This window comes from Pseudoliparis swirei, chromosome 21 (genome assembly GCF_029220125.1).
Source record: "Pseudoliparis swirei isolate HS2019 ecotype Mariana Trench chromosome 21, NWPU_hadal_v1, whole genome shotgun sequence".
NCBI lineage: Eukaryota > Metazoa > Chordata > Actinopteri > Perciformes > Liparidae > Pseudoliparis > Pseudoliparis swirei.
Window position 1 is genome coordinate 6,768,373 of NC_079408.1, and position 27,867 is coordinate 6,796,239.

The 27,867-nt window shown below is 43.5% G+C and overlaps 1 protein-coding gene across 6 annotated transcripts in view; it reads right to left on the reverse strand.

Annotated features, from left to right (window-relative positions):
- Nucleotides 1-3,516: 3,516 nt before the first annotated feature.
- arap2 (ArfGAP with RhoGAP domain, ankyrin repeat and PH domain 2) overlaps nt 3,517-27,867 on the reverse strand; it is a 116,627-nt gene continuing 92,276 nt past the window's right edge. For 3 of the 6 annotated variants that reach the window (XR_008835235.1, XR_008835238.1, XR_008835239.1), the window contains exons 23-34: nt 23,747-23,894; nt 21,745-21,822; nt 17,635-17,709; nt 16,857-16,974; nt 14,391-14,519; nt 13,783-13,913; nt 12,149-12,231; nt 9,515-9,550; nt 7,829-7,892; nt 5,480-5,596; nt 4,882-5,295; nt 3,517-3,862 (exon numbers count right to left, since the gene is read on the reverse strand). Coding sequence is in view for 1 of the 6 variants with exons in the window: in XM_056443226.1 (XP_056299201.1) it covers nt 4,939-5,295; nt 5,480-5,596; nt 7,829-7,892; nt 9,515-9,550; nt 12,149-12,231; nt 13,783-13,913; nt 14,391-14,519; nt 16,857-16,974; nt 17,635-17,709; nt 21,745-21,822; nt 23,747-23,894 (1,336 nt within the window). In the remaining 5 variants the exon portion in view is untranslated. Of the gene's footprint in view, nt 3,876-4,031; nt 5,296-5,479; nt 5,597-7,828; nt 7,893-9,514; nt 9,551-12,148; nt 12,232-13,782; nt 13,914-14,390; nt 14,520-16,856; nt 16,975-17,634; nt 17,710-21,744; nt 21,823-23,746; nt 23,895-27,867 lie in introns of those variants that run through there. The other 3 variants (XR_008835237.1, XR_008835236.1, XM_056443226.1) reach the window with 3 other exon arrangements.

The following is a 27,867-nucleotide window of genomic DNA, read 5'->3' on the forward strand; positions in this document are numbered from 1 at the left end:
CCATTTTAAAATTCCACGACTTTTCCAGGTTTTCCATGACCGTACGAACCCTGTATACATGTAACGTTTAAGATTCCCTTCTTTATTAGCCCTGTGGCGACTTGCCCCCTCCCTCGACTGGGGGTGGGGGTGGGGGGGACTGATTGAGGTTTTAAAGACTCAATCCCAGTTGAATTGCAATAGCGGAGGCTTTTAATTAGATAAAGCTCGGCTGGTTTGAACGTATACTTTATAGCCGTGTCAGACTAAAAGGGTCCACGCGTCGTAAATATCGCCCGAGACATTAATAGAATCGAGATTAGGGGGCAGAATGTGTGGATCAGCGTAAAAAAAATAATAAAGAGGCAGCCGGCAGTGAACCAACTTCATGCAGTGAGCTATTTATAGCCGCTCAAATGGACGCCTCCATTAATATAAGGCTTACCCTTTCTGCAAATGTAAATCACCAGAGCAATGTTATACAGCCGCAGTATGTCAGAGCTAACAGTACGATTTACAACGGGCCGGAACGTAGCGGAGGAGACGGCTTCATTTGTGTGGACTATCCTCCCGGACATCTGCTGGCTTTTAAATCAATGCGTTATCTTAGCGAATTCCCTTCCTCCTCTACCTCATTTCTGCCCTTGGATGTTCATATTATTCAGAGGCGAAGCGAGCCAACGCCAAAGATGGCGGGAGACAGGGTGTGGGGGGGGGGGGGGTCCGATCACATTCCCAGTGGACACTTCCACGAGGCCGAAGGCTGATCTATAACCTCCACATTTCCAAACTGCATCAGATTAAGTCCGACATGCCTTGTTTTTAAGAAAACCACGGGCTCAGAGTCGAATTGAGAGGCGTCTCACGTAGAATCAGAGGGCTCACGTCGGTTCTCTTGAAATAACTTGTCATGTTCTCTCTCTTTCTCAAGCATATCAACTGGCTCCCTTTCTCTCTAATCCCCCTCCCATTCTCTCTCTCTCATCACTGTCCATGTGATGACTGCATTCAGATCAGATGCTCTGCTACTTTACACATCTGCATGCATGACTCCATATTCCTGGAGAAACCAGGAGAACGTTTCCTGTTTCCGTGTGCATACATATAACTTCACATTACACTTAAGTGCATAAATACTATCAATAAAATGCACTTAAAGCACCATATCTGTATGTTTTCAGCTCTCTGACTTCATATCCTGGCTCTCTGAACTCTGAGTTGTTGAGTCCGTCCCAGTGAAAGTTAAATTATCGCTGCGTGTTATAAACTGGCTCTGCGGCGTCGATGCAGATTGATGCGGAAAGTCTGCAGGGATTATGAGCTCATAAATACAGTGTCACTTCTTTATGATTTGTGTGTGTATTTCACAACCTGCACATCAGTCACACAAAGATGACGCACAATAACACGTTATATTGCAACCCATTCAAAGTACCCGCCCCAACATCACCATATTGGTTCGTTAAATGATGAGCGTGACCCCAGTGGTCACATTAAGTCATTGCACCTGCACAAAATTCTATCAGGTAAAATGTACTGTTGTTTTTTCTCTTCTTTAATAAGTAAAATGGCCACTTCAATATATATACATTACATTTAAAGTCAAATGTACTTTAAATATCACAAGTATCAAGAAGTCCATTAAACTTATGTGAACTTTTATTAAATTTTTCTAATTTTTGTTTTTTGTATTAAAATTACAGTTTAGATTTAATTCTGTGTTTTTGCGAGGTCACAAGCCCAAAAGGTTAGAGTCGGCTGGTTTACATGTTTTAATGAACATATGTGCATCGATTGGGCCTATTCACCATGTGTTGTTGGCTGCTTGATGAAAACAGTTTTTTTCCACCGTGGACGGAGAAAACAGAGTCGCGGCTCCTCTGAGAATTAAAGTAAACAGACTCCAGACTAACGATATTAAAATCCCTCCCACACAGCGTGAGCAGTATTGTCCAAGTCTTGTGCTCAGAACTTCCCAAAATACATGTATTTACGCCAAAATATTAGCATTTAAATCTCACTTCTGCCACTTCCGACTTGAGATGGAATCTTGTACCTCTACATGCAAATTTAGGGAGGCGGAGTAAGAAAATAAAAGCACTAATGAAAATAATCTAGCGAAGTACATGCAAAGTGTACCTTACAATGCACGAGAGATGACTGACCTCTCTCCCACCATATGGTGACCTTCGTACAGATGGCAACAATGCTGGCTTCTACACACACAAACAAACACACACACACGGCACAGCAGAGATAAATGTACATACAGGCGGCAGGAAGTACGCAGAGGACGTACAGATTGCACAAGTGAATCCAGGAGCCACGAATGGGAGAGAATTTAAAAGCAATCATTCCCTTTCAAGTGAGTCATAATGTGATTTCTAATGTGATTTTTGAGGCACAAACATATTATCAAACATCGGAAGCGAGAAGTTGACGTCGTACACTGCGTCCGCTGCCCGTGGAGGCACGGCTGCACGGGATGAAATTGATTCTCAAAAGGCCAATTAAGTCGAAACGTATTCATTTCCACTAGTGCAATGAACTTAGAACTAATCTGGCGGCGGGAAGGAAACACACATTTGCACAGTGCAAACAAAGCTCTCATAAGAAATACTCAGACCATGAATGCATAAATGTGGCAGCTCCCTGATTAGAATATAAGGACATGAAACAAAGGACAAGCAGCTGGCGTATGAGGCATAATGAAAAATAAAATGTTAATATGAATTTTTCATGGAGGAACCTGTGTGACAATTGCCGACGTGTGCATTTCCGGCAACTATACATTATTCAACAAAGGCGTGACTTCAAATGGTGAGTTTATTCTCACATTTCACTGGAGAAAATGCAGAATTTAATGAAATCTATGAATAAAACGACGCTATAATTATATATAAATAAGTCAAAGATGGAAGATGGGTTTTATTCCTATTTAAATCCACAACGGGGCTTAAGATGCTCGACGTGCTTTCAGGAATCTGTCTCTTAAATCTTGCAGACGTGTTCATAGAACACAACTGAGTGCAGAGAGGAATCTAATTGATGGACTATCAAATCCAGATACTTGGCAGATTTACCCGTTTAAAAAAAAAACGGCCAAACGACTACACAAACCTCAGAGAGCAGATGCAATATTAAAATAGGAATAAAACACGGAACAAGAGCTCTTTCCAAGTGCACGGAGAGAAAAAAATCCAATCATGATGTATAATAAACTTGAAAGCAATGACGGTAATTATCATTTAACACTGATGCTTTCATTCTCATATTATCTTGATGGCTTTCCTTCATGCGGTATTGTATTTGTACCAAACTGTAATTATCCGATGGATCCGAGTGTATTTGTAGCTTCATATGGTGCAAAAGCACAAAATGGGCAATTTCTCTAAAAACTCATTGAGTGTGTGTGTGTGTGTGTGTTCTTCTTTCTGATACACAATCGCACACAGATACCTCCCATTCCATTGTTCCCACCATCTGCATTTGAACACATGAAACATCATGTTTTGCCCGAATGGGAGTAAAGAAAACTGTATTTTAATCTTAATTTATGAACATGAGTGAGAGTCAATCATAAATACCGTGTCTAAAAGCAATTATTAGGGGAAATTCAAATATCGTGAAATTGTAATCTGATCAGGATAAATAACTTTACTCCTGGACTTAACGCTAAACTCCTCTTTCTGTTCATTTCTCTCTCGAGGCCTGCTTTGATTGGAGAATATTACACAACATGATGGTGTTATTATTTGTGGATATTCGATGTTCCTGTGGAGAGGAAGAGGAGTGTTTCATTAGTTAACCAGGATGAGTGGATTCTTCTTCATCAACAGGGTTGTTGGTTCAATCCCCAGCTCCTCGTGCATGTTGACGTGACCTGGGGAGACACACTGAACCCTGAGGTTAAGGTCATGAATGCACCTTTATTCATATGAACATTTTACTACACTTAATGTTAATTAACCAACATTTCCCACATATTTTTCTGTGGAACTCATTTGGTCATTTTAATGTGCAAAACATTTAAACTTTAGTCCCAAGGCAGCAATTTTTTAAACAATATACATGCAAGAACAAGCTAACGCTGAGGGATGTTAGCAACATGTGTCCGATGTTCATGTTTATTATTTAGTTATTGTACAAAAACACTGAACATTAGGGTGAAACATGCACAAAAACGTCAAGTAAAGTAAGTTTATTACGAGAATATATTCACACTGTGCATTAAAATAACATTTGCTGGCGGCCGGTGCACAGTTTAAATTGGTGCTTAAAAACACAGGTAGCAATACAACTAATGGTTACAGAGGGGAACTGTTCAAAAAATATATAATTACAAATAAATAATACTTGTGCGATTGCCCACCACTCACAGCTAATATTGCGTACCCTGCCTATTAGCCACCAGTAATGGCTAAATGGCACTAAACCTACTCTTGCATAATATTTTTTAATCATATTATTGTAATTCTATGCGGTAATGGGCGACCCCGTCACTTTGAATCCTCAACATAGGGAATGCTATTCGTAGCTTCTGCTGCAAAAGTGCTTGTAAAAAAAAAAATTTAAAAAAAGTTTACATAAAGATGAACTTCAAATAATCGCAATGTTTTTTCCGCATGTGGTCGAGACAACATTTTCAAAGTAACTGCAGACGTAAATGCATGACGCGAGCACTTTGGAGCGTCTCTGGAAACCTCTGGGGTTTGACCGCCGGTCGTACTTTAGTAGCGAGAGCGTCAAATAAATCGCTCTTTGTAGTGCTCCACGTCCAGCAGGGGTCTGCATGGCCTCCGATGTCTCCTGCACCTGTTATCCACACCCCTTTGTGCATCGGCTTCCCTTATAGCAGAGTTCAGAAGCAGCCTCCCCCCCCCCCTTATGAATGATACTTACTTTGTCTGTACTCAACCCTGCAATGCTTTTGGCCCGCCTCTTCCTCCTGACTTCCCGTCACTCGTCGCCCCTGACGCTGCTCCTGCTCCTGCTCCTGCTCAGCACCGAGTTCAGTTCGCCCAGCAGATTCGGGGGCAGCATGCCCTCCACGGCCTTCCTGCCGAGGGTCTTGGAGCCGCTCGGAGGGGGGAGGGGCAAAGCCGCGGGCTGCGAGCGTCTGGACGGGGAGCGGGACGGAGGCCGTCGGGGCTGCCCGGCGTCCGCAGGGGTTGTTCCCCTGTGCGGGGCTTCCGGGGCCTGGAGGAAGTCCTTCTGATTGGCGCAGGGGGCTGCGGTGGGGGCCCTGTGGGGGGGAGGGGCGTCCCGGGTGAACCTCGGTTTGACGTCGACCAGGGGAATCCTCTCGTCTGTCAGCTGTGGGCAAACGGGACGGAGAAAGGTGAACGCCGATGGATTTCAAAGTCCACTGCGGGCCACAGTTTGAATATATGACATATTTTAACACAATCTTTGAGCTGAAGCCTGAAAGAACACGTCACTCGGCTTCTTCCTAAAATATAAACCGCGTGTCCCGGCCTGCTCGTCGTAGACCTCTCACCTGTCTGCCGCGGTTGCGGTTGATCTTCTGGCCTTCGGTCACAGCGCCCCCTTTGATGGACTTGAGATGTGCACCCTCTTTTGAGTTCCCCGCCCGTGAACAGAAGTCAGAACCGTACTGAAGACACACAGCCAAAAGCAGGTATTACAAGTACGGTAATAACACGGTAAAAATAAACGCTAAAAAAAATTGCGTCTTTTCCATGAAAACTCACTTTTATTTATCAAAAGAATTGCAAAATGAATATAAAATATAGTCAAGGCATTGGCAAGGTTAGAAGTAATGATTTTTATTTGAAATATGAATTGTGTTCTTCAAAGGAAGGCCAGTTTTATAGCTTCCCTCACCAGCATAACTGTTTTCAGCTGCGCTAACATCATCGCACAAGGGTTTTCTAACCCTCCATTGGTCTTCTAAGGCAATGAGCAAACACCATGTACCATTAGAACACTGGAGTGGGCCTCTATACACCTATGTAGAGATTTCATTAAAAACCAGACGATGTATAGAGTGTAGTTCGATTAATTTAATGTTATCTTCATTGAAAAAAACAGAGCGTTTCTTTGAAAAATAAGGACATTAAAAAAAATATATATATTTTCTAAGTGACCCCAAACTTTTGAACAGAAGTATATTTGTTGTTGTGGAAACCAAAGATAGTTCATGTTGATTCCTTTGCCTCTACTTCTCCTTTGTTTGCGCTGGGCTTCTCCAGATGTCAAAGTAAAGGGTAACGCAACACTCCACGCTTCTATCCACAGTTCCTTCATCGTGACAAAGAAATGACTGAAGAAGCGGTCGAGTCGGCGTCAGTGCGCACGATGTAAAGGTGTAAATTGGTGTTTTTGATGGACTCGCTGAAGCATCTTTAGAAATGAGGCAGGCGTGCCTTTGTGCCCTCGCAGCGGGCCACCTGTGTTTTGATCTCCGGCTAAACTTTCTCTTTAACAACTTCTCCCTTTATATCGCCGCGACCCCCCAGACCCTTAGAACTGTGTCTCTTTAAGAAAAGAAGAAAAACAAAAATCTGTATTTCATCACTGCTAGGTTGCTGTCCTTGGACCTTTACTCCCTCGCCACCACCACAACCCATTCCACCTTGCTTCGAAATGAGGTCCTTCACCGGCAGTTGCTATGGAAACTGTCTGGAGCACAATGTTCGCTCACAGGTAAGAGAAAGAAAATCAAGAAGGCTGAAGTGCTCTCCGTTTACTTTCTCATCTACACACTCTCTCTCTCTCTCTCTGCCCTTCCCACAAGTCGTGTGTCCTTCTCACAAGCCCCTGTGATGGGCGCTGACAATCCGGATATTTAGCGGATTTGGGAGGAGAATCCTAATATTTTTAGCCGGCTCCCGTCTGCGATGGATTTAGTCCTTGTAAAGCTAAGAGCTTCTGCAAAGAGCACAGAAAAGTCACTGAGCCCTCTGAAAGAAACACCTTGAAACACTTAGAAACAACAGCAAACAATTGGCTTCCCCTTCAGATCAATCTTTCCCTGACAACGTTGCCCTTTTTTTTTTTTTTTTTACTCGCCAACCCAAACTAAAGGCACTAAAAGTCTTTCTTTTTTTACTGTAAAACAACGCCGCGCTGCAGACAGGTTCCCATAAAGGAGGCTGATACCGGCTGAATGTGCTGAGCGCACACTACGCGGCGGTTAGATCTCTCGTGATGTTCAAGTTATCGTCGTTTGCTTGGGAACGAGCGGGCCGGAAATATTTAGTCTAATAGGGAAACTAGACGGGTATTTCACATGGGTAGTTGGGGAGGGAAATAATAGAACGATTACCCCCCCCCCCCCCGTGCTTGCTTTGCTTTGCATTATTTATGTCATATGTGCTGTGTCAGCGACGACACGTAGCTGTATCTGGGGGGCTAAGTACCCCCGATGTGATTGTTGCAGTCGCCTTGACCTCATTCTCACAGCTTTGCCCCATAAAATGATTTGCGTCGGTGCCGAGTGACCTCGGAAAAAGAAAAAACGTTACTGTCCTCTCCCTGTTTATGTATCTCATCTGACTAACGGCGCAATGGAAATGGATGATTGGGGGCAAAGTATGATTTATCGCGTCTCCTCGTTCGCAAATATGGATCGTGAAAGATGATTTATTCCCGTCGTAATCGAGCGTATTTATTTTTGTGCGCCCGAATGAGGGGCAAACGAGGACGTGTCCGCAATGTGCACGTCACACTCGCTGATATATTTGGGGTTTGCATGAAAAAGAAGAGAAAAAAGGCGGCGAGAGAACAGATGAAACATGACCTCACGCCCAGAGTCAAAGCGTGCGCCGATGCTTCAGTAAGCATTTTGCATTCTTCACTCTGATGGCGACATATGGCATCTTACCGTCACCATGACGATGTCGCTCACCCAGCTGACCTGCGCCTCCCTCGTCTCGCAGCAGAAATGCCTGAGGAGAGAAAGCTCCGTCACTCATTTCCGCCTTGTTATGTTCACACTTATTTGAACCAGGTGAGTCACGGCACAGTGTGTGTGTGTGTGTGTGTGTGTGTGTGTGTGTGTGTGACTGAATGGATGTTGGTGATTAGTGCTGCGAGTAACAATCGAGGAGGATGGTTTAAATAATAAGTGTCACCTATTCAAGCCTGGATTGCATTATTATTAAAGGCCTTGGAAGTAAATGTCTAAATTGTGCTATATAACTAAACTTGACAACGCAGCAAGGTTTTTTTTGTTTGGTATACATTGTATCACCCTTTTTTTATTTGTTTTATTCTCTGCTGTCTCTTTTAAATCTGAATTTAAAAAATGTTTAAAAAAATTTAAACAGCCTTAAAAAGACACGGGTGTCACATGGTTAACAATAAATATATATATAATATTAAAAAACTGTAAAATATTACAAAAAACTGGCTGCATTCAAGCTCCAAAGACGAGCGTACAGCTCCGTGAGGCTGGAGACCATCCTAACATGTGGATGCTATAAATAACTTTTACCATGTTTATTACCCCAGTTTGCTGTTAAATGCTCACATTTGGTTAAAAAAAAACACTTAACACAAATCAGATATTTTTATCCGGACTTTTTAAACTTAAAATGATTTTCAGTTGTTGGTTCCCATCATAAATATACCCACCCTTTTCAGCAAGGTTCAGTTAAATAGCATCATAGATGTTATGATAATAGAGAGCATTTGTCAAGGTTTAAAAGGAGAGAATTCTTTTTTTTTTAAAGATAGAAACAATCATTGTATATGATTAATCTTCCTATGAGTGGACCAGACAGCAGCATCTCACCATGTGACCACCATATATATATATATATATATATATATATATATACACTACCGTTCAAAAGTTTGGGGTCACTTAGAAATGTCTTTATTTTTCAAAGAAAAGCAGTTTTTTCAATAAAGATAACATTAATCAAAAATACACACTATACATTGTTAATGTGGTCAATGACTATTCTAGGTGGAAACGTCTGGTTTCTAATGAAATATCTCCAGAGGTGTATAGAGGCCCATTTCCATCAACTATCACTCCAGTGTTCTAATGGTACATTGTGTTTGCTAATCGCCTTAGAAGACTAATATCCGATTAGAAAACCCTTGTGCAATTATGTTAGCACAGCTGAAAACAGTTATTCTGGTGATATAAGCTATACAACTGGCCTTCCTTTGAGCTTGAAGTTTGAAGAACAAAATTAATACTTCAAATATTAATCATTATTTCTAACCTTGTCAATGTCTTGACTATATTTTCTATTCAATTTTCAATTCATTTGATAAATAAAAGTGAGTTTTCATGGAAGACACGAAATTGTCTGGATGACCCCAAACTTTTGAACGGTAGTGTATATAAATATATAAACAAATATATATATAATATATAAATAAATAAATATATATATATATATATGTAATAGCACTGATGGTCACACCACTAAACCACTTGGAAGTGCTTTAAATTCAACTTCCGAACTCTCTGCCTCTTGACTCGTTCTGTTTGAGAGATATTTTAAGTGGACAGGGTAAAAGTCAAACTCATCAATTATTGAATGGCACTCACCATTGTTGTTTATCAGTGTAGACCGTGAAGCCCCAGCTGTTAAACGAAAAAAGGACACGGGTCAGACTCGGCGTCTGCAAACGTAATCGTGTCCTGTGCACCGCTCCACATAAAGGCGGAGGTTAAAAGCACGTTGTCGTGAAAGGAGCGAGGAATTCTAAAGTTGTCGACACCAGAAAAGAAAAACACAAAGTTATAGAGAAACTGTTTAAGATCAAAACCTTTTAATTAAACTGCAAAGAGTTCACTACCAATGCAGGAGGCTGCACCATGGAGGGAATTAGTCAGTGGCGCTCTAGCCCACATATGCAAAGTGTGCTGCTCACTATTAGCCGAAAACTACAATATATATTTTACATATGCATACAGTAACTGATCTCTAAAGTGTCCTGTACGTGTACACACACACACAGACACTTATATGTATGTTTCAGTGGGAATTAACCTGCACTGGGGTTAGCGTGCGGTTAAGAGATCACCTTCCTGGAGAATACACCATCCCTGAAACCCTTCACAGCTGTGGCTGAACCGAAGCAGGGAAGAGGAGGAAGAACAAAGCGAGAGAGAGAGAGAGAGAGGGCATAGAGAGAGAGAGAGAGAGAGAGAGCAGCCTGGAGCACCACTCCTGTGAGTCGAGGCGGCCGCTCGCAGACAGACCTCAGCCTAATGAGGTAGTGGAGCGCTGCCTCTCCGAACCCTCTCCCCACGTCTCTCTGCATTCTCCTCGGCACTCGGTCTTTATTTCTTTATTCGCCGAAACACTTCTCCCAAAGCCCACTCGGCACTATATCTATGATACCGACGCTGTATCCTCCTGCTCCTCCTCACTCCCTCTCTTCATCTCCCACTCTTGCTCTCTTCTCCACTTCCTCTACCCTGAAGGACGGCGTAATGCAGACAATCGCTTGGCCGGACTCATTTTTCACGCTTCGCCAGACTCCAAATTTTCGACACGGGGAGGGGGAATTATGAGGAATTAGAATTGGGTAATGTGAAACATAGGGGTTGGGCTTCCTCAAAACTTTCCTCCGTGTTTCGGCTGCAGCGAGAGCCGCCGAGGGTTCGGCGTGCGTCGTAAATTTCAATACGAGAAGATCGTTAAATTGAAAGCGCGGCGGCGATGTTTTCCTGAGCGCGGAATGATTTGTCGTTGGTTAAAATGCAATTACATTTAATCAATTTCATTACGGTGAAAAATAGGATGGGGGTCAGGAGTGGCTCGGGTATCTCGTGGCGACGCTGACCTTTGGAGGGGAAGAGAAAAAAGGCAATACATCTTCACACGGACCAAGACGGTACCAGTGCTAAATAATCACGAGTTCATCTTAATAACAGAAGGGGAGATGCGTCGCGTTCGCTTGGGCTCTAATGAGCCACCTTCGACCGCCATCATTACGCAGCGTCTGTGCACCGGTACGATGACAGAAAACGGTCGAATTCGATATTTACTGCATCAAGAAAGAAAAAAAGGTATGCAGAGCAGAAATGTAGACGGATGACCATTAAAACGGGCTCATAATCGTCGACTAAGCGCTGTGGCGGCGGGTTGGTGATCTATCGTCCGGGTGGAGCAGGTGTAAAATGTGTGGCGTTGTTGTTTTATTGGCTGCTCAACAGAAGGGAGAGAGGCGAGCCGTCATCCACACCTCGGAGACATCCAGAAGACGGCGACAACAATCTCACTGAGGTAATCAATTAAAATGCGGCAGATTAATAAATGCTCCTAAACGGCTCTTTAGAAGGACTGGAGACTGGATTCATACTCTTCCAGGTGTTATACTAAAAGGTAATCCTCCGATTGTCTGAAGCTGCAAATCAACACGTTTCGATTGATAATCGATTGATAATCGATTTGTTTACGGGAGGAATCGAGTCGAAGCACAAACAAACATCTGGTTTACTTCTTCGCACAGTATGACAATGATGCCTTTGATGTATATGTAAGTCAAACAATTGTCCACTTATTAGGTTTTTCAAAGAGTAACACGACAAAACAAGCTGATCGGACCTAGAGGTACAATCGCTTCCGTGGATATTCTGCTTCCATGTACATGTACGTACATGTGTAATATCATTTAAGGAGACAGTTCAAGGACAAGGACATTTGTCTTTTTATTGTTTATAGCCTTCCTTTGTGTCCTAAAAAGAGAGCATGTTTGAAGTTTCCAAAAAACGGTGTCTGTATTTGAAATTTAAGTTTCTTACCCCTCCTGTTACCTTTCGGGTCAATTTGACCCCATTCAATGTTTAATGTCGGTGTTCTTTCGGGTCAATTTGACCCCAGGCTGTTTTTCACTGTGTCAAACACATAAGAAATATCAACTTTTTTATTTATTTAAAGGGCTATTTAGGTAGTCAACAAACAAACATAAAGTACCTCACACTTAAACTTGGGAAACAATATTAATTCTAATAATTTTCTGAGGGTAAAATATGTTAGTAAATGTGAAGGTAACAGGAGGGTTAAACAACCATCAGGTGTTAATATTCAACACTGTACTCTAATTTGACTCAGAGAGTTCTCAGCAATGGTCGTGTATGTCGTGTTCGTGAATCTCCCAGAGGTTTCCATCCCTTTCTCCTTCCTATCCGGTACTTTCTAGGTGTCGGACCAGACAGCAGAGCGCACTTTACCTGGATGGAGGTTTGAGCTTTCTCTTCAGGCCGAGGTAACACTTCACAGAGGTGAGTTGGATTACCTTCTCCGCTTTAGTGCCCTGCGAAAAAAGAATCACAATTGAATTTTTTTTGGAAAAATACATTAATGGAGAACAATAAAGATACCCCGGTAAATCCAGTGCACAACACATTATCCATACACATCCGAGACTAAAGACTTTGGGTCAGACAGGTGAAAAGTATGCAATTAGAGGGGTTATCAATTGTATGACACGTGTCATCTTTATGTTCTCAGGTCAAACTGATCCTACATCAAGAATAGCGGAACACAGAACACTTATCAGGAATAAAAACACAGATTATTCTCCCAATTTGTCATTTTTATCTGTATTTCTTAATCCATAATAATTGTCAACCATTTTCTCGGCTTTCTAGTTCTTTTGGTACCGAATCATGAATTCGTGATCTGTGTGTGATGCCTTCTGGAAACATCGACCCAACATGTTCTGTATCATCTATATCATCTCTAGTCATCGACCAGTTGCTCCTACCATTCATGACGGTTTACCTTTGTCGTGGTTGCGAGTGATTCTTTGCTAATCATCGCCCCGTGATTAAAGTCACACCTGATGGCAAAAAAAAAGTGTCTTTCGCTCTTGTAAGAAAAACTTGTAAAAAAACAAACGCAATTTGCCAATAAAGCGTCGTCTAAATCAGTACCCCGGTGTGTGCTTGTTGTATCTCAATTCCTTTTGCTTTACTGCGATAAAACAAAGTGAAATAAGACGCCTGCAAACTATCTGCGCGGCATCAAAACACGACAATCAATTAGAAGAATCATTACCGGCGCGCCTCTTCTTCCAAGCGACGGCGAACAAAGTGGATGAGAACAAAGGGAAACCAAATCAAAGTTTGCCTTTGACACCCACACACAGCAACGCGGTGCCCGCTTCATCCCACATGGCGCGCGCTAAACACAGACACCGGCGATAATTGCAGAGGCCAAAGAATATCAATTCATTCTCCAGAAACACCTCGAATTTCCTAAGCGTTCACGCAGCAATTAGCCACATGCTTGTGATACTTGATATTTAGAGACGCTTTCAGTGACGGCACACACACGCACCTCGCCATTTTCCCTCCGCCATTCCGCCAGAATTACTGCACCGCCATCAATTATTTACACTTATTCACACTCCTTTACGAATCCCATGTTTCAACTGCAGAAATGTGCTGATAAAAAAAAGTAAAAAAGTAAAAAGAGGAAGAAAGGCCTGTGGGGAACTGGGGGGCCTGCTGGTCCTCTCTGACACACACACACACACACACGCACGCACACACACACATATTCTCTCGCTCTCTTAAAAATAGAGAAAGCACGTCGTCCGCTGCCATCACTGCGTTTTCTATTTCCCTCCTCGATTCAGAGATGTGGAACCGTGAGACGGACGCGTTGCCATGGAGATGAAGCGGCGGCGGTTCGGTCGGAGCTCGGTCCGTTTTGGTTGCAGTCGCCTTTCTCACATATTTTAGTCCTCTGACGCCGCTTGACAACCTTTCCTAGACCCCGGTGACACAAAGCAGGCGCAGACACCCCGCGGTGGCGAGTGTTTACGGTGGATGAAGCCGAACAATAAAAGTGGTCTCACTTTGATATCTCTGTAGAGCAGCAGCTTGTCGCCGTGCAGGACGACATATTTATCCTGGAATTTGTGCCCCAGCAGTTTGGAGGATCCGTCACTGAACTTCAGAAGTTCTCCTCTCACCAGCTGCCGTTGGTCTGATGTCAAACACAGTTAAAGTTGATTAAAGAGGGAAATATCATTTCAGCCCGTAATGCATACGCACCAGTCTACAACTGGTGCTTGTAATGATCAGTCGCTGTCTATCCATGTTTTGATCTACGTCCATTTAGTTTGAACTGTTTATCCATTACTTTTAGCACTATTTCAATGGTTCATCCGTCACTTTTTTGTCAATATTACAATATTTCACCTTTTTTGCTACAAAATCTTCTCGCAATGTCAATCTCAACGGTATTCAGGTGTTACAGTGGACTCACTCTGGAAATAATGGAATATAATAAATCAGAATTTTAGATGAATTTCATTAACATAAAAAGAAAAGAAGGCGGGGGGGGAAATTTAGTTGCAGTCCGACAATGAAAAATGACATGTTCACAGGCAAAAAATAAATAAATACACGCTGTGTGAAAATGTGCATAAATAAGTGAAACCGGAATGGTTTTGTACCGCACCTTTCTCGACAGACAGCGTTTTGGCCCAAGTGAACTTCTTTATGACGAGAAAAGCCGATCGGGGGCAGTCCAGAGCGCTCCACTCCAGCACCTGCTCCAGAACCTTCTCGTTGCGGTGCAGCGGACGCTCTGTGGACAACACGAGGCGACCGGTCAGAGGGGAAGGGGGCGCAGGGAGGAAGCAGTAACGGCCAGAAGAAAAACAAAGGAAATCTGTCTCCCCGTGAATCATAAATGCATGAAACTAAATCACAGCTTCGCCTCATTTAAACCTCGACAATTTCTCGTGAAGTAAATAACTGAATTATGTTGTTCTGCCCATTTTCACCACGGAGCAGTTTAAATTATCTCCAGCGTATCAGGACCTGATTATAAAAACACTCATGTGCAAAATGGACCTATTATCTCATCCCAATTGGTGAGGGTATGTGTTATCAGCCCCCCCCCACCCCAAACAAAAATGTAGATAATTTGTCTACCCCCCCCCCCCCCCCCTGCTCTGATGCCTCCACACGCACATTTTTCGTAACCGAAGGAGGTAAGAAAATAATAATAAAGAGCCACAACGGCATAACTTATTCATAATGGTGGCTTATCTTCTCTCTGGAATCTGTGCAGATCCGGGCCATGGAATTAGTTCATTTCCCAACAAATATTAGCTCCCCTTTCCCGCCTATTGTCCTGGATAACAGTGTTTACCTGTGGCCGTCCTCCACAATGGCTAATTTCCGAACTTTCCCTCCCTTCTTCTTGGTTTGAGGAGCAAAACCTGCGACGCCGACGCCTTCAAAAGAGCTTTGACTGTTTACTCTGCCGCAGTACAGTCATATTGTCATATTGGAAAATATGCTGAAGCGTGAGCAAATACATATTCAGCATTCAACGCGCCGTCGCTTTTTTAGAAGAGGACGGTGCATCCTCTGTGACTTTGTGAGGAGGAAAACAAACATAAACTCTCATTGAACTGATGGAAAGTGCACGGGGACCGCCAGCCAAGCGTCTCCACGACGACGCTCAACTTTGACTCGCTGGCTTTGCCGCTTCCCCGCATCGCGATCGACACGCCGGCGTGTGTGAGGCGCGGGGCGCCGACGGTGCATATTAATGCGAGATGAGGCGGGTCAGCTCCCGGGGTCAATCGCGCGAGAAAAGATGAAGGCAATTCATGACGTACGACGGTAAAGATGATTAATTAACGCGCGTACCATCAAAAGCGACGATGCTCGGCCAATTTCTCCTCGTGCTTCCGCGTCCGCGGACACTTGTTCATTAGAGAGATAACAGAATTTCTCGAATCGCGAGGTCCTCGCACCAAAGTGTGATCTTTGCGTGTGTGGACGTGATAAATCAATCACTAATTGGCAGAGGTGGGTCGAGTAGCCCAAAAAACTGTACTCAAGGAAATGAACTTTAAATTAAATAAATACACGGTGTCTACTTTTCTGGATAATATATCATAGACTGCGTCCGGTATTTCAAAAAGTTGAAAAAAACAATATCAACATGTCACATTGTCCTGAAACTGTGATCACTCCAAGATGTCACAGTCTCTCCACTCATAAGACAATCAGACACGAGATAAGTGGAAAAATCGGTCTCTTATCTTTCTGAAAATGTCTCAGATCGGACTCACTCAGGCTAATCGAGACAAAAGTGCTGTGACTCAGTATTAGCTGCATATTAAATCGCTGTGACCTCCGGTTGAAGCATGATGACGTCATGTCCACGTGCCACGAAAGCACCGTCTCTACTTTTCTGTCCCTCTTGAGTTGAGAAAAAGAAAAGGTTGATTTAATTTGTCCAAATGGATTCTCGTAAGTGGTAAACAGGGAAGTCTATTCATATAGAAACACTCGTTGCCTCTGAAAATGAATTTAAATGTCACCGTTGATAAAACTGTCGCACGGTTTAAGGCTTCAGCATGACTAATACTCCATTAACGCAAGAAAGACGTAACCTTAATATAATTATGTTTGAGCTGAAATGTAATAAAATTGTACTTTTAATTAAGAAATTAAATAGAAAATAACAAAAACAACAATATTGTGTTAAATTGCACGCCTCTGAAATGCTCTTTGGTCATTTATGCCTTTATTGGATAGCGCCAGTTGAGAGATGGCATCTTTTCTGTAATTTTTACTCGGACTATGAATGTTGGAGATGATCCTAAATAAAGTACACTGCAAAAATTAAAATCTAAGTAAGATGAAATATCTCAAATTAAGGCAATCTATGCTTGTTTTTTGACTGACAAGATATTTCTTCTTCCAAGGCAGGGTTAGGGTTAGAGCATTTCACTTGTTTTAAGAAATCTTGGCAAGTCAAATGTTCCTGTTCTGTTGGCAGATAATTTGGCTTATTTCAAGTAATATTCCCTCATTTTATTCCTTTTTTTTCTTGTTTTTTGAGGCTGAGTTTTTGCAGTGTTATCAGGAGGGGAGAAGAGACTCTGGACCTCCTGCGTACCCAACTCTCCATTCCCGATGACTTCAAACGTGGTCCAGAAGTCGTCGGCCCCGACGGTGACGTTCCTCATCCTCAGCGCCGTGTCGGCGAGCTCCGTGGAGCGCATGCTGGGAGAGACCTAGCGCAAACACAACAAGTGACAATGAAAGTGAAACACCTCCTGCATACATAAAGCTCCAGATCATAAGCCCCCCCCCCCCCCCCGGATCGATATTATTGCCTTCGACCGCCTCTCGCTATTTAACACGTAACGCCATGCGCGGGTTTCTGACTCGCGGCCACGCGCGCAATGGAGCGCCGATTAAACGCCGGCCTCTTTGTCGAGTCATCAGGCGTACCTGAACAGGAGTGAACAAAGCAAATGTGCTACTTAACTCCACGGAGAGAAAGTGGAGTATTCGAGTCAAACTGCGCTCCTCTTTAACCCCGTCCCGACGCCGACCTGAGAAAGGAGTCCGGAACCAGCAGCGGCCAGCGCGCCGTGTCGAATGCAATTACTCGCACAATTAAATCAGACGTTTCTTTGATTAGCTCGCTTTTGATTTATTTCTGGGGCGGTAATCCCATCAGGTTAAACCACGAATGTCTCAGCCCTATTCCATCAACCTCTCCACCTCTCAGGCTACCCCACCTACATCACACACTCCATCTCCCCCTCCCTCTTTCTTATTTCTCCTCACCGCCAAAAAGGACCTGTGGGAGCAGCAGGCACACACACACACACACATTGCCCACATGCCAGCAGAAGGAACACACACACACACACACACACACACACCTTGATTAGACAGCAGTTCTCTGGCTCTTTCTTTTCCAGGTACACCTCGAAGATCAGGTCCCCGGCTGGAGAGAACTGTGGGTGGAGAGAGAGAGAGAGAGAGAGAGAGAAGGAAAATCGAGTGAGACGGAGAGATCAGGCGAATTACAAAAACAATGCAGCGGGATTAATTGGCTTTTCTTCTAAATTTGCGGTCCAGTGTGGCATGAATCTAAATGGAGAAAAGTGAGGGAAACGGTTCGTGGATTTGTGGAAACCAAAGGTCTTTTTTCCGCGCTGGAGGCAAAACGAGATCCCAGTAGCTTTAATGGGATGCAAGAAGAAAAGCTGGCGAAACAAAGACAACACGTGTGGGACAAACTTGTAAAAAAAAGGTGCAAGCGTCGGGTCCATTTTCCTACACGAAAACCAGAAATCGCTCTCCCCAGGTGCGAACTTTAGGTGAGCTGTGCGTTTTTTTTGAAGCGCCTGGACAAATGTTCAGGGACTATAACGGGAGTGGGAAGAGAAAAAAAACGCAAAGCAACGCAGAGATTCCAAGAGGGAGATCTCCACCGGTCTCCATCGCGTAGGAGGCGTGGAAGCTTCACCGCGTTTACACATTAAAGCCTTCTTTATTTCTGAAGCTAACACCGACTATCAATGTATACGAAACACTCTGTTGTACACGTGTTTATAAGCTCTCGTGGCAGTCAAATATGAGTTTAAACCATCAATAAACTAATTTGCTTTGAGTTGCATAAAATTGGACATAAAAAAATAAAAAAAATGTATCCCACTCTCATGTCTCCCTGTTCAGGATAAATCTCGAGCCTGGAGGCGGCCGGCTACAACCTAAGCATGAAGAATGTAACTAAAGTCTCACTAATCAACAGGCGGGGTCTTGTTTTTTCTTCTTCTGTGACCACCAAGGTGTGTATTAAAGGGGACATGTTATGAAAATTCCACTTTTTTAGTGCTTCTATACGTTAATTTGGGTATCTGGCATGTCTCCCAACACAAAAACGCTGGAAAAAAACAACTCACGCGGCTTGTTGTGGTTCGTCTATGTCAGAAATGATATGCTTGAGTCCGTCAAATGGGATCACCACCAATGTCTACGTAGATTTTGAAGCACGCCCATGTAGGGAGTCTGGCTACATGGCCTTGGACCGCCCCCCACCACAAGGGGGGAGGGGGGAGCTGGCTCATTAGCATTTAAAGGAACAGGCACTCAAAACAGGTAAATCTGTGGGGAGGTGTTTTTGACAGGGTAAAAAGGGTGCTGTTTGAAATGATTCCTGTGGTATTTTGACCAAAATATGTTACAAACATTTCATTAAGACCCCAAGGAACCATATCAACTTGTGGAAAAATGGGCATACGATGGGTCCTTTAAATTGTGTTTGCTTGTATTAAACCAGATTCAACATGTTAATCCGCTGGGTTCGCTGCACGCCTTCCGTGAGACAGCCCGTTTGGGTTCGAGGGGGAATGCAAACTTCAAGAAAGCACGTCGTTTCCCCCCGCGTCCAACGAATCTAAACTAACCCACATCCTTGCAGCGGCTCCATATTTAAAAAGACAAAGACACCAGAGCGGCAACGATCCGCTAGATGAAGCTAAATAAACAGTGTGTACAATTGCCGTTTACAATTCCCTCACAGCTCAATAGAGAGACGAGGAACAACAACATATATTTCTTTCACTAAATATAAATTAAATGGAAGACATTAAGAAGGTCAAATCCCCAACGGCATCGCTCTCGTCAGTACCAATTATGGCGCCGTTTCTCGATGTGTTGGAGCTGAAATCCTCTCTGCATCCAGTTAGAAACAGACTTTTTGGGAGTGTGTAAGTTCCCCGAGAGGGAAAATATAGCTTGGAAATACGAGAGAGACCGGGTGACACTTAAGGCACCAAATGCAGGTTTCTAGCTAAGTGGTAATCCATCTGTAGAAAATAAAACCACTGTGTGAGTACCCAACAAAAGAGGCTTTTCCTTTGGCCATCTGGAAATTAGTTACTTTTCCTTTGTCATTTTAATGTGCAGGTGAACCGAGGTTGATTACCGGCTTGAGAACGTTCACATGATAAGAGGGAGGGAACCATTTCATGATTTCTGTGACCCGGAGAAAGGACACTGGGGTAATGTCTCACACATATATGGCACCATTAATTCCACTTTTACCACTTCCATTCTGTGTCATGCAGTGGGAGAAAAGACCAATGGAACAGCGTTTGTCGAGTGAAAACAATAATTGCTAAATGAAGGGAGATTTTTTAAATTTTTTAAATAAAGCTATTTCTATCTCTGCACTTGTAAATGCAAGTATTGATTTTAAAGTGCCACTTCCAACTTAAAAAGGCGTGACATTGCCTCGTACCTCATTACATCACCGATGTGCTTCAGTCGAGCCGCATGAGCCACGCGCCTCATGTCGTTCTCCGCCTTCAGAAGGAAACGGCTGAGGTCAGCACCGTCACCGAGGGGCCGCGCTCGTTTAGCCACATCCCGCTGAACGTTTGGACGTTCCCGAGTCCAGCCTCCCTACGGGCGGCTAGAACGGCCGTCTAGTTTTTTGGGGTTTTGTGTATTGTTTTATGTATATATGTATGTGTGTGTATTTATGTGTGTGTGTGTATGTATGTGTGTGTGTATATGTTTATATGGGTGTGTGAATTTGTATGTGTATGTATGTGCATGTGTATATGTTTATGTATATATATATAGGTATATGTATATGGTTCTCTGAAATAAGTTTTTTCGTGAAATCATAGGTTAGGGCACTTATAATCTTGATAGCTTCAGCCTTGACCCTTTCGGTTAGCCACTTTCTTCTTTTGTTGAAATTTTTATTTTTTGTATATTATTGCTGATCGAAATAAATTAAACTAAACTAAACAGTTGCCTCGTTTTTCAGAGCGAGGGGAGTGGCTCCATTTTCAGAAAAAAACACTCCTGAATTAGTCAAAAAATGAAATTCTCCAAAAGACTCTGCATGGTGAACGTTGATTGGCTGTTAGTGACAATATGATAAATGTTGAAAAGAAAATATACATACTTTATTTCTAACAAAACCCTTCCAAACATCTACTTTTTTTTCTTCTACACATGATAGCTTACATAAACCTGAGTCACACACAATTATAAATAAACTGCAAAACCTCCGTAAGTGCAGCCTTTACAAATCTGTGAGTGGGAAATTACATTCGTACTTATCCTGACTCTTCAGCTAGAGTCAGGAGAAAGCAGCTGTGCAGACATCATTGCGAAGTCATGGGGCTGAAGCCAGTGAGTGAAATGTTATAACGGATATAAACGGCAGCACAAACTATGAAAATATCACTAAATAAGTAAGTTCTAAGTTAAAGTAGATACTCGTTTAAACATCGGCAATGTTTCACTTCGCTAACATGTTAAATTATCCTTAAAATAAGCTCATCAATTATCTCAACGGAGACATTTTCTCCAACGCCGACTTGTAATTCCACTAAATGATGGTTTTTAATGATAAAACTAGCAACGTTGTCTATTCCTCTGCCTTAGTTGTCTTAGGTCAAAACCCTACAGTCCTCAAATCCGTGTCCATGACTAAAATGTCCCAATTTTCCCCTCCGACAGCTTTGTAATAGCACACGGGCTTTCCACTGAGTGACCCTCCTGACCCACAGCAGCGGGCATGTTCTAGAAGCATGAGGACAAGGTGGAGGGGAGGGGGGAGGGGAGGAGGCGGAGAGCAGAAAGGAGCCGGCACAAACAACTTATCTTAGATTTTTCGACGACGGCAGCGGCGGCGTGTGATTAATTTCTCGCACCGCCCCCCCCCACACCCCCAGTTACCTGAACCAAATGTGTTTTCTCGGCTGACGCATCCAGGCAGAAAGCACCTGCCGTAAAGGTTAACAGGAACAAAGCCCTGTTTTCCTTCAGCCGCCTGCTCAGCCTTCGCCTCATTCTTTTGCCAGAGAAACATGAAACTTGTTCAAATGAATCCCTTATTTGAGAGACCCTGAAGCATGCAGGCAAATCAATACACACACACACACATATACACTCACACACACTCACAGACAAACAAACAGAGCCCCTATTGGTGATTTCCATTTGGGTTGTGTGGCTCGACCTACCGTGGTGTCCTTCTTTTCGTTCCAGCGGGTGATGAAGCTGTTCTCTCTCTCCATCTGTTGCACGCGGCTTTCATTGACCTGTTGGACACACGCCGTCGCATCAATTCACACCCAACCAAGAGAAACATCAACAAATTGCTCGATGGACTCGGAATTTTTTTTTAGAAGGAAGCATTAATTCGAGCCCTCAAATACGATACATGGAAGCCGAGATTAAATTTAGCGGGAGAAAAAGAAGAAAAAAGGCATCATACGCAAACTCCAGAAATGGGTTGTTCAGCAAACACTTCTAAAACTAATTTAAAAAAGGAAGTTAGCCTGGAGTTTTTTTGACAGAGCTCGACACCGAGGGAATACTCCTTTCTTTCACAAAGCTCTGTGTGGGAAATTATACTTTTTATTCCAACTGGTTTCTTTTTTTAAACACTATCATGATTTTCAGAGGACAATTTGCTTTGTTGGAGTCCTACGAATGGCGGCGGAGATTGGGAGGAGAAAACAAAATAATAATAAAAAATGAACTCACAAACTCGCGGAGTGTGTTTAAGCCCGATAATGGGACCCATCGACGACATCCGGACAACATTTCTGTTCCCAGATGGTTGAAGCAAGAGAGTGCAAATAAAGTCATTCGTTAAGATATTCTATACGCTAATGTATGAACGGCTTAACAATAATTCACTCGTCATTGATTGGAGAGTCAGAATACATGTAGCGACTACATTATACTGCGTGTAGCGCACCTACAGTACTTATGCATGTACAGTTGTGACTCAGTTTATCTTCTAGTTTTTAGATTGAAACTACGGAGTTTCAATGGAGATTCAATGTGTCATGTTTACAAGTTTTTTTTTCTTTTTTTCTTCCATGTCAATACACATCATATGGAAAGAACCAGAAGTCCCTCTGACCGTTTCTCACTTGCATTTACTTGAGACAGTAATTAAGCTTCTTCTTTCTTTCTTTTTTTGCTGCAGAGCTTTTTGTCCTACTTTGTTCAAATATAACTTTTACGTTCATTTGAATACTCTCTTATTTAAATATGAATATACAGTGGCTACGGAAAGTATTCAGACCCCTTTCAAATTAACCATGTGATATTTCTTTTTTTCTTTTTTAATCAATTTGCAAAAATGTCTACATTTCTGTTATTTTCTGTCAGGATGGGGTGCTGAGTGTTCATTAATGAGAAATAAAATGAAGTTTTTTGATTTTAGCAAATGGCTGCAATGACACAAAGATTGACACAAACATTTTAAAGAGGTCAGAATACTTTCCGTACCCACTGTATATATGACACGTTTTTCTAAATTCAGTAGAACATTTTAAAATCTCACATCCCAGGCCTCATAGTTGGTTTGCATCCGTTTTTAAAGGCGGGCAATTGATTCTCAATATAATTATAATTTTATGAGAAGAGCAGAAAGATGAATAATTTACTTCTTAAGTAACAGAGAACATTACTCCAACATTAAAATCCAAACAGTCAGACTCCTCGGTCAACGTGTATCAGATGTTTTTATCTCTGTCTTTGTTCTTCTTCATCATATTATTATATATTACTCTGCAATCAAAACCCCTCACACAGATCAATCTGCACCGGCCTCATTTCTCCACGGTATTTCTGTTCAAGGTGACCTGTTTTTTTCAATATAATATCTGTGTTTTCTGGAGATGTTTGCCGTCATCGTGTGTGTGAATCCAGTCGGCAGAAACATTGGTTTCTACGTCTGACCGCTGTAACAGCTGAGCATAGTAGCATCCAATTAACGCACTTGTCTGCCATGAGTTGTAAATTAGGTATTTATTTAAATATAAGATCATATATTTACTTCGTATTTCCTGGGTGTTAATGCAATACAAATCAGGTGTAATCCAACGTAGAGGTGGCGGACCCACATCTTGTGCCCCTGCTCAGCTCAGCTCTTTCTCGCCCTCCCCACCGTCTCCCAATCAGTTCCTCACCAGCATCAACACTATCAAACGGCAATAAATAACTCACACTGAAGAGTGTAATGTAGTTGCTGATGAGGTCACGGACGACGCTGATTTCCTGTGGGGTTTGTCCCCGAGTCTGGAACAGGCAGGAGGAGAAGACGGAGGCCAGTTTGACGCTGGGCATGTGATTGAGGTTGGAACACCGCTGAATCCTGAATCACAGAAGGAAACAGGCTTAGAGGAACCCAAAGGAACCTGCACACACACACACACACACACATATATACATACACTGAGATCAAAGCAAAACACTCTCTCAATCTCTCCTGCCCACACTCGGAGAGACACAAACACACAGAGTTTCGTCAAAATGTTAGGCCTCAGTCCAAATTAAGCAAAAAGGCAAATTAAGCCGCCTCCAAACAATCCACAACATTAACATAATGCAGCTAAATCACGATTACCCACTTCAGGTTTCTGAGGGAGCAATGTGCAATGTGCGCATTAGTGAATGAGACGTCGAGACAGCAGAGTGAGTGTGTGTGTGTGTGTGTGTTTGAGTGGGGCAGCGGAAAAGGGAAACGATGGAAAATTCGTAAACATTTTAATTAAACGACCTTCTGAAACATAAACTTGAATGATTTTCCGAACAAAACAAAAAAGAGCTACTGCCAAATAATATTCAAAACGAGAACTGTTGGTCTGAATCATGAGTTTCACCCCTAAAGGAGGCCGTCCGTCGCTTTAGTGAATAAAAAGGTATTTTTTCCTTTTCAGCTTGTAATTTGAAGGACATGCCAACATGTTCGCCCCACATGCAGCACAGTGTCGGACTAGGACGTGGCCGACTTGATTGGTCAGAAGACACACACACACACACAACAGAGGGTGACGCGGGTCGTTAACACAGCTGATGGGACAGCGGGATAATCAGCAGGTGCTAAACAGCAACCCGTGGGCTACTGTGATGCAGGTGGGCATCTGCAGAGCTCCACCAGCCAAGGGGACAATTAAAAACATGATATAGACAAGAACAATTTAACAATTTGGTACTAATCTAATGAGATACACAGCATAATTTGGTCGTGTCCTCTTCATGTCTAAATAAACAAGTTGCTCCTGCCGTATCGCATTCATGCAGGCAAGCAAACAAAGACAATATGACCTATTCTTTTTTTCCTGGGTTTATTTAATAAGGGTAAGTGCACATTAATAAAAACATTTCAGTAAATGTGCCAGAGTTAGCCAAGAGGCGTTTTTATCTGTAGTCCCATGTATTCACCTCACATTATGAGAATTAGGCGGTTTACAGAAGCCAATAGTACTTAATGCTTGTTATCTTACATCAATATTGTTTGGTCGTGTTATACATAATGATTCAAATTGTTACACAATTAAGAATAGCTAGTTAACAACTTTCATGTCATTGTTTGGCCAGATACTGGCGCATAGATAGATAGATAGATGGATAGATATATACTTTATTAATCCCCAAGGGGAAATTTGTCGAGTCAGTAGCAGCAACACACAAGAATAAAAAAACAAAACACAAAATATAAGAAGGGTTAGGGTGATCTGGCAAGAGGTAAACTGTTGTAGAGCCTCGCAGGAATGTTCTCCTGTATCTGTCCTTGTGGCAGCGGAGCGTGAGGAGACGACTGGAGAAAGTACTCCTCTGTCCCTGTAGGAGGTGGTGGAGAGGGTGGTCCGGGTTGTCCAATATGGACACCAGTTTCTTCAACGTCCTCCTCTCCACCACCTGTTCCAGGTGCTCCAGCTGGCAGCCGATGATGGAGCCAGCCTTCCTAACCAGTTTGTTAAGACGGCTGGTGTCAGCTGCTCCCCAGCAGACAATGGCAAAGTGCAGCACACTGGCCACAACCGACTGGTAGAATAACTCCAGCATCTTGCTGCACACGTTGAAGGATCAAAGAGTCGACTCATCCCCTTCTTGTACACAGCGTTGATGTTGGCCTTCCAGTTCAGTCGGCTGTCGATGGAGCTCCACCATGTCCACGTCCACTCCCAGGACACTCAGAGGTGTAGGAGCTGTCGCCTCCTGAAGTCCACCACCATCTCTCTGGTCTTGGCCACGTTCAGCCGCAGGTGGTTCTCATCGCCCACTTTACAAAGTCACTCACCACTGCCCTGTACTCCTCCTACCACTGCAGAATCATCAGAGTACTTCTGCAGATGGCATGACTCCGTGTTGTACTGGAAGTCACTGGTGTACAGGGTGAAGAGGAAGGAGACAGAACAGTTCATCACTGACCACCGTTCCAGACAGCACACGCCCATTCTGACAAACTGTGGTCTGCCTGTGAGGTAGTCAGTGATCCAGGAGATGGTGGAGCTTCTCACTCAGCAGCAGTGGCTGGATGGTGTTAAATGCACTGGAGAAGTCAAGTGACTCTCACAGAGACACCGGTTCCATCCAGGTGCGACTGAGCAGGTAGATGATGGCGCACTCCCACATGAGGCTGGTAAGCAAATTGCAGAGGGTCCAACGATGATTTCACGGTGGGCCAAGACCAGCCTCTCCAGCACCTTCATCACATGGGAGGTGAAGGCCAGATGGTGCTGACTTCTTTGGGACAGGGACCAGGCATTCCACAGCACCCCAGCCTCAGGCTGAGGTTGAAGAGGCGCTGCAGGACACCAGACAGCTGGGTGGCGGACCCTGGGGCTGATGCCATCAGGACCTTCAGCTCTGCGCTGGTGTAGTTTCTCCACCTGTCTTCTCACCTGGTCAGTCGTCACAGAGAGTGGATGTGCAGCTCAGCAGGGGGACAGAGGGGAGGTGTTTGGGAGGTGTGATGTGTGGAGGAGACGGGAGGGCTGTGAACTGAACCTATTGAAAAACAGTTCAGCTCCCTGGCTGTCTACCTCCCACCTTGAAGCCAGTTATCTGCTTCATGCCAGACCACACCTCCCTTGTGTTGTTCAGCTGGAGTTTGGCCTCCAGCTTCCTCCTGTAGGAGTCCTTGCCTCCTGAGCTCAGCTCATCCCTGTCTCCAGACCTGAAAGCAGCCAGGTCCCTGGTGATCCAGGGCTTGTTGTTGGGGAAGCAGCGCACAGTCCGTGATGGGATGGTGGTGTGTTCACAGAACTTGATGTATTCCGTGATGCAGTCGGTCATACTGTTGATGTCCTCCCGTCCACACAGCACATCCCAGTCCGTTGACTCAAGCAGTCCAGACCACCTCCTCACAGTCCTGGTGGTCACCGCAGCCTCTTCACCAGAGGAACATACCTGACCAGGTCATGATCAGACCTGCCGAGGGGAATACAGCAAGTCCAGAGTTTTATTGTTCCTTGTTGGGCAGTCTATGTATTGATGGAAGGTTGGCAGAGCTTTTTCCAATGTGGTGTGGTTAAAGTCACCAGTGATAGCCATGAATGCTCCAGGCTGATGATTCAGCAGAGCAGACACAGTGGAGTGGATGGTGTCCACAGCTTCCTCAGCGTCAGCTGATGGCAACCACAATGGCGGACGGCGCATCCCCACGGCCAACAGTTCAATGTTCCTTCACGCACACATGGTCCGGATGGCACCACCGCTCATTCACATAAACAGCGATCCCGCCTCATCTTATCTGTCAGCCCGAACAGTTCTGAAGCCGGGCAAAGACGCTGTGATCCGGATAGTTCAGTGAAGCACAAGAGACTGCTCTCACGGAAGATCCTCTCGGTCATTACCAGCGCCGAGCTCATCCGCCTTATTCGCCAAAGACCTCCCTCCGCTTGACACCCGATCTGCAAGATCACAGGTCTTTCTCCAGGCAGAAGCATCAACTGAGCACATTGTTTTGCTGTGGCTCACCGATACTACGACAAAAAAGAACAAAAAGCCAGAATTATTAAAAAAAAAAGTGTAGGTCCCCCAGTGTCAGAACTAAGAGAAAAAGCTGTGGCTCACCGATACTACGACAAAGTGAACAAAAGCCACAGAAAGAAATTAAAAAAAAAAGTAGTTATGGTCAGTGTCACCGTAAAGAAGACAAAAGAAGAAAAAAAAGAAAAAGAGGAAAAAAGCAAAAAAAATAAAAAAAAAAAAAAAAAAAACTTTTGAAACAAGCAAGCCAGCACAGGCAGCTGAATCATTAATTTATGTTAGCTGATGTTAAACTTCTATTTTTATTTCTGAAAAGGTGAGCAGTACATATAGCCTTCAGATACATATGG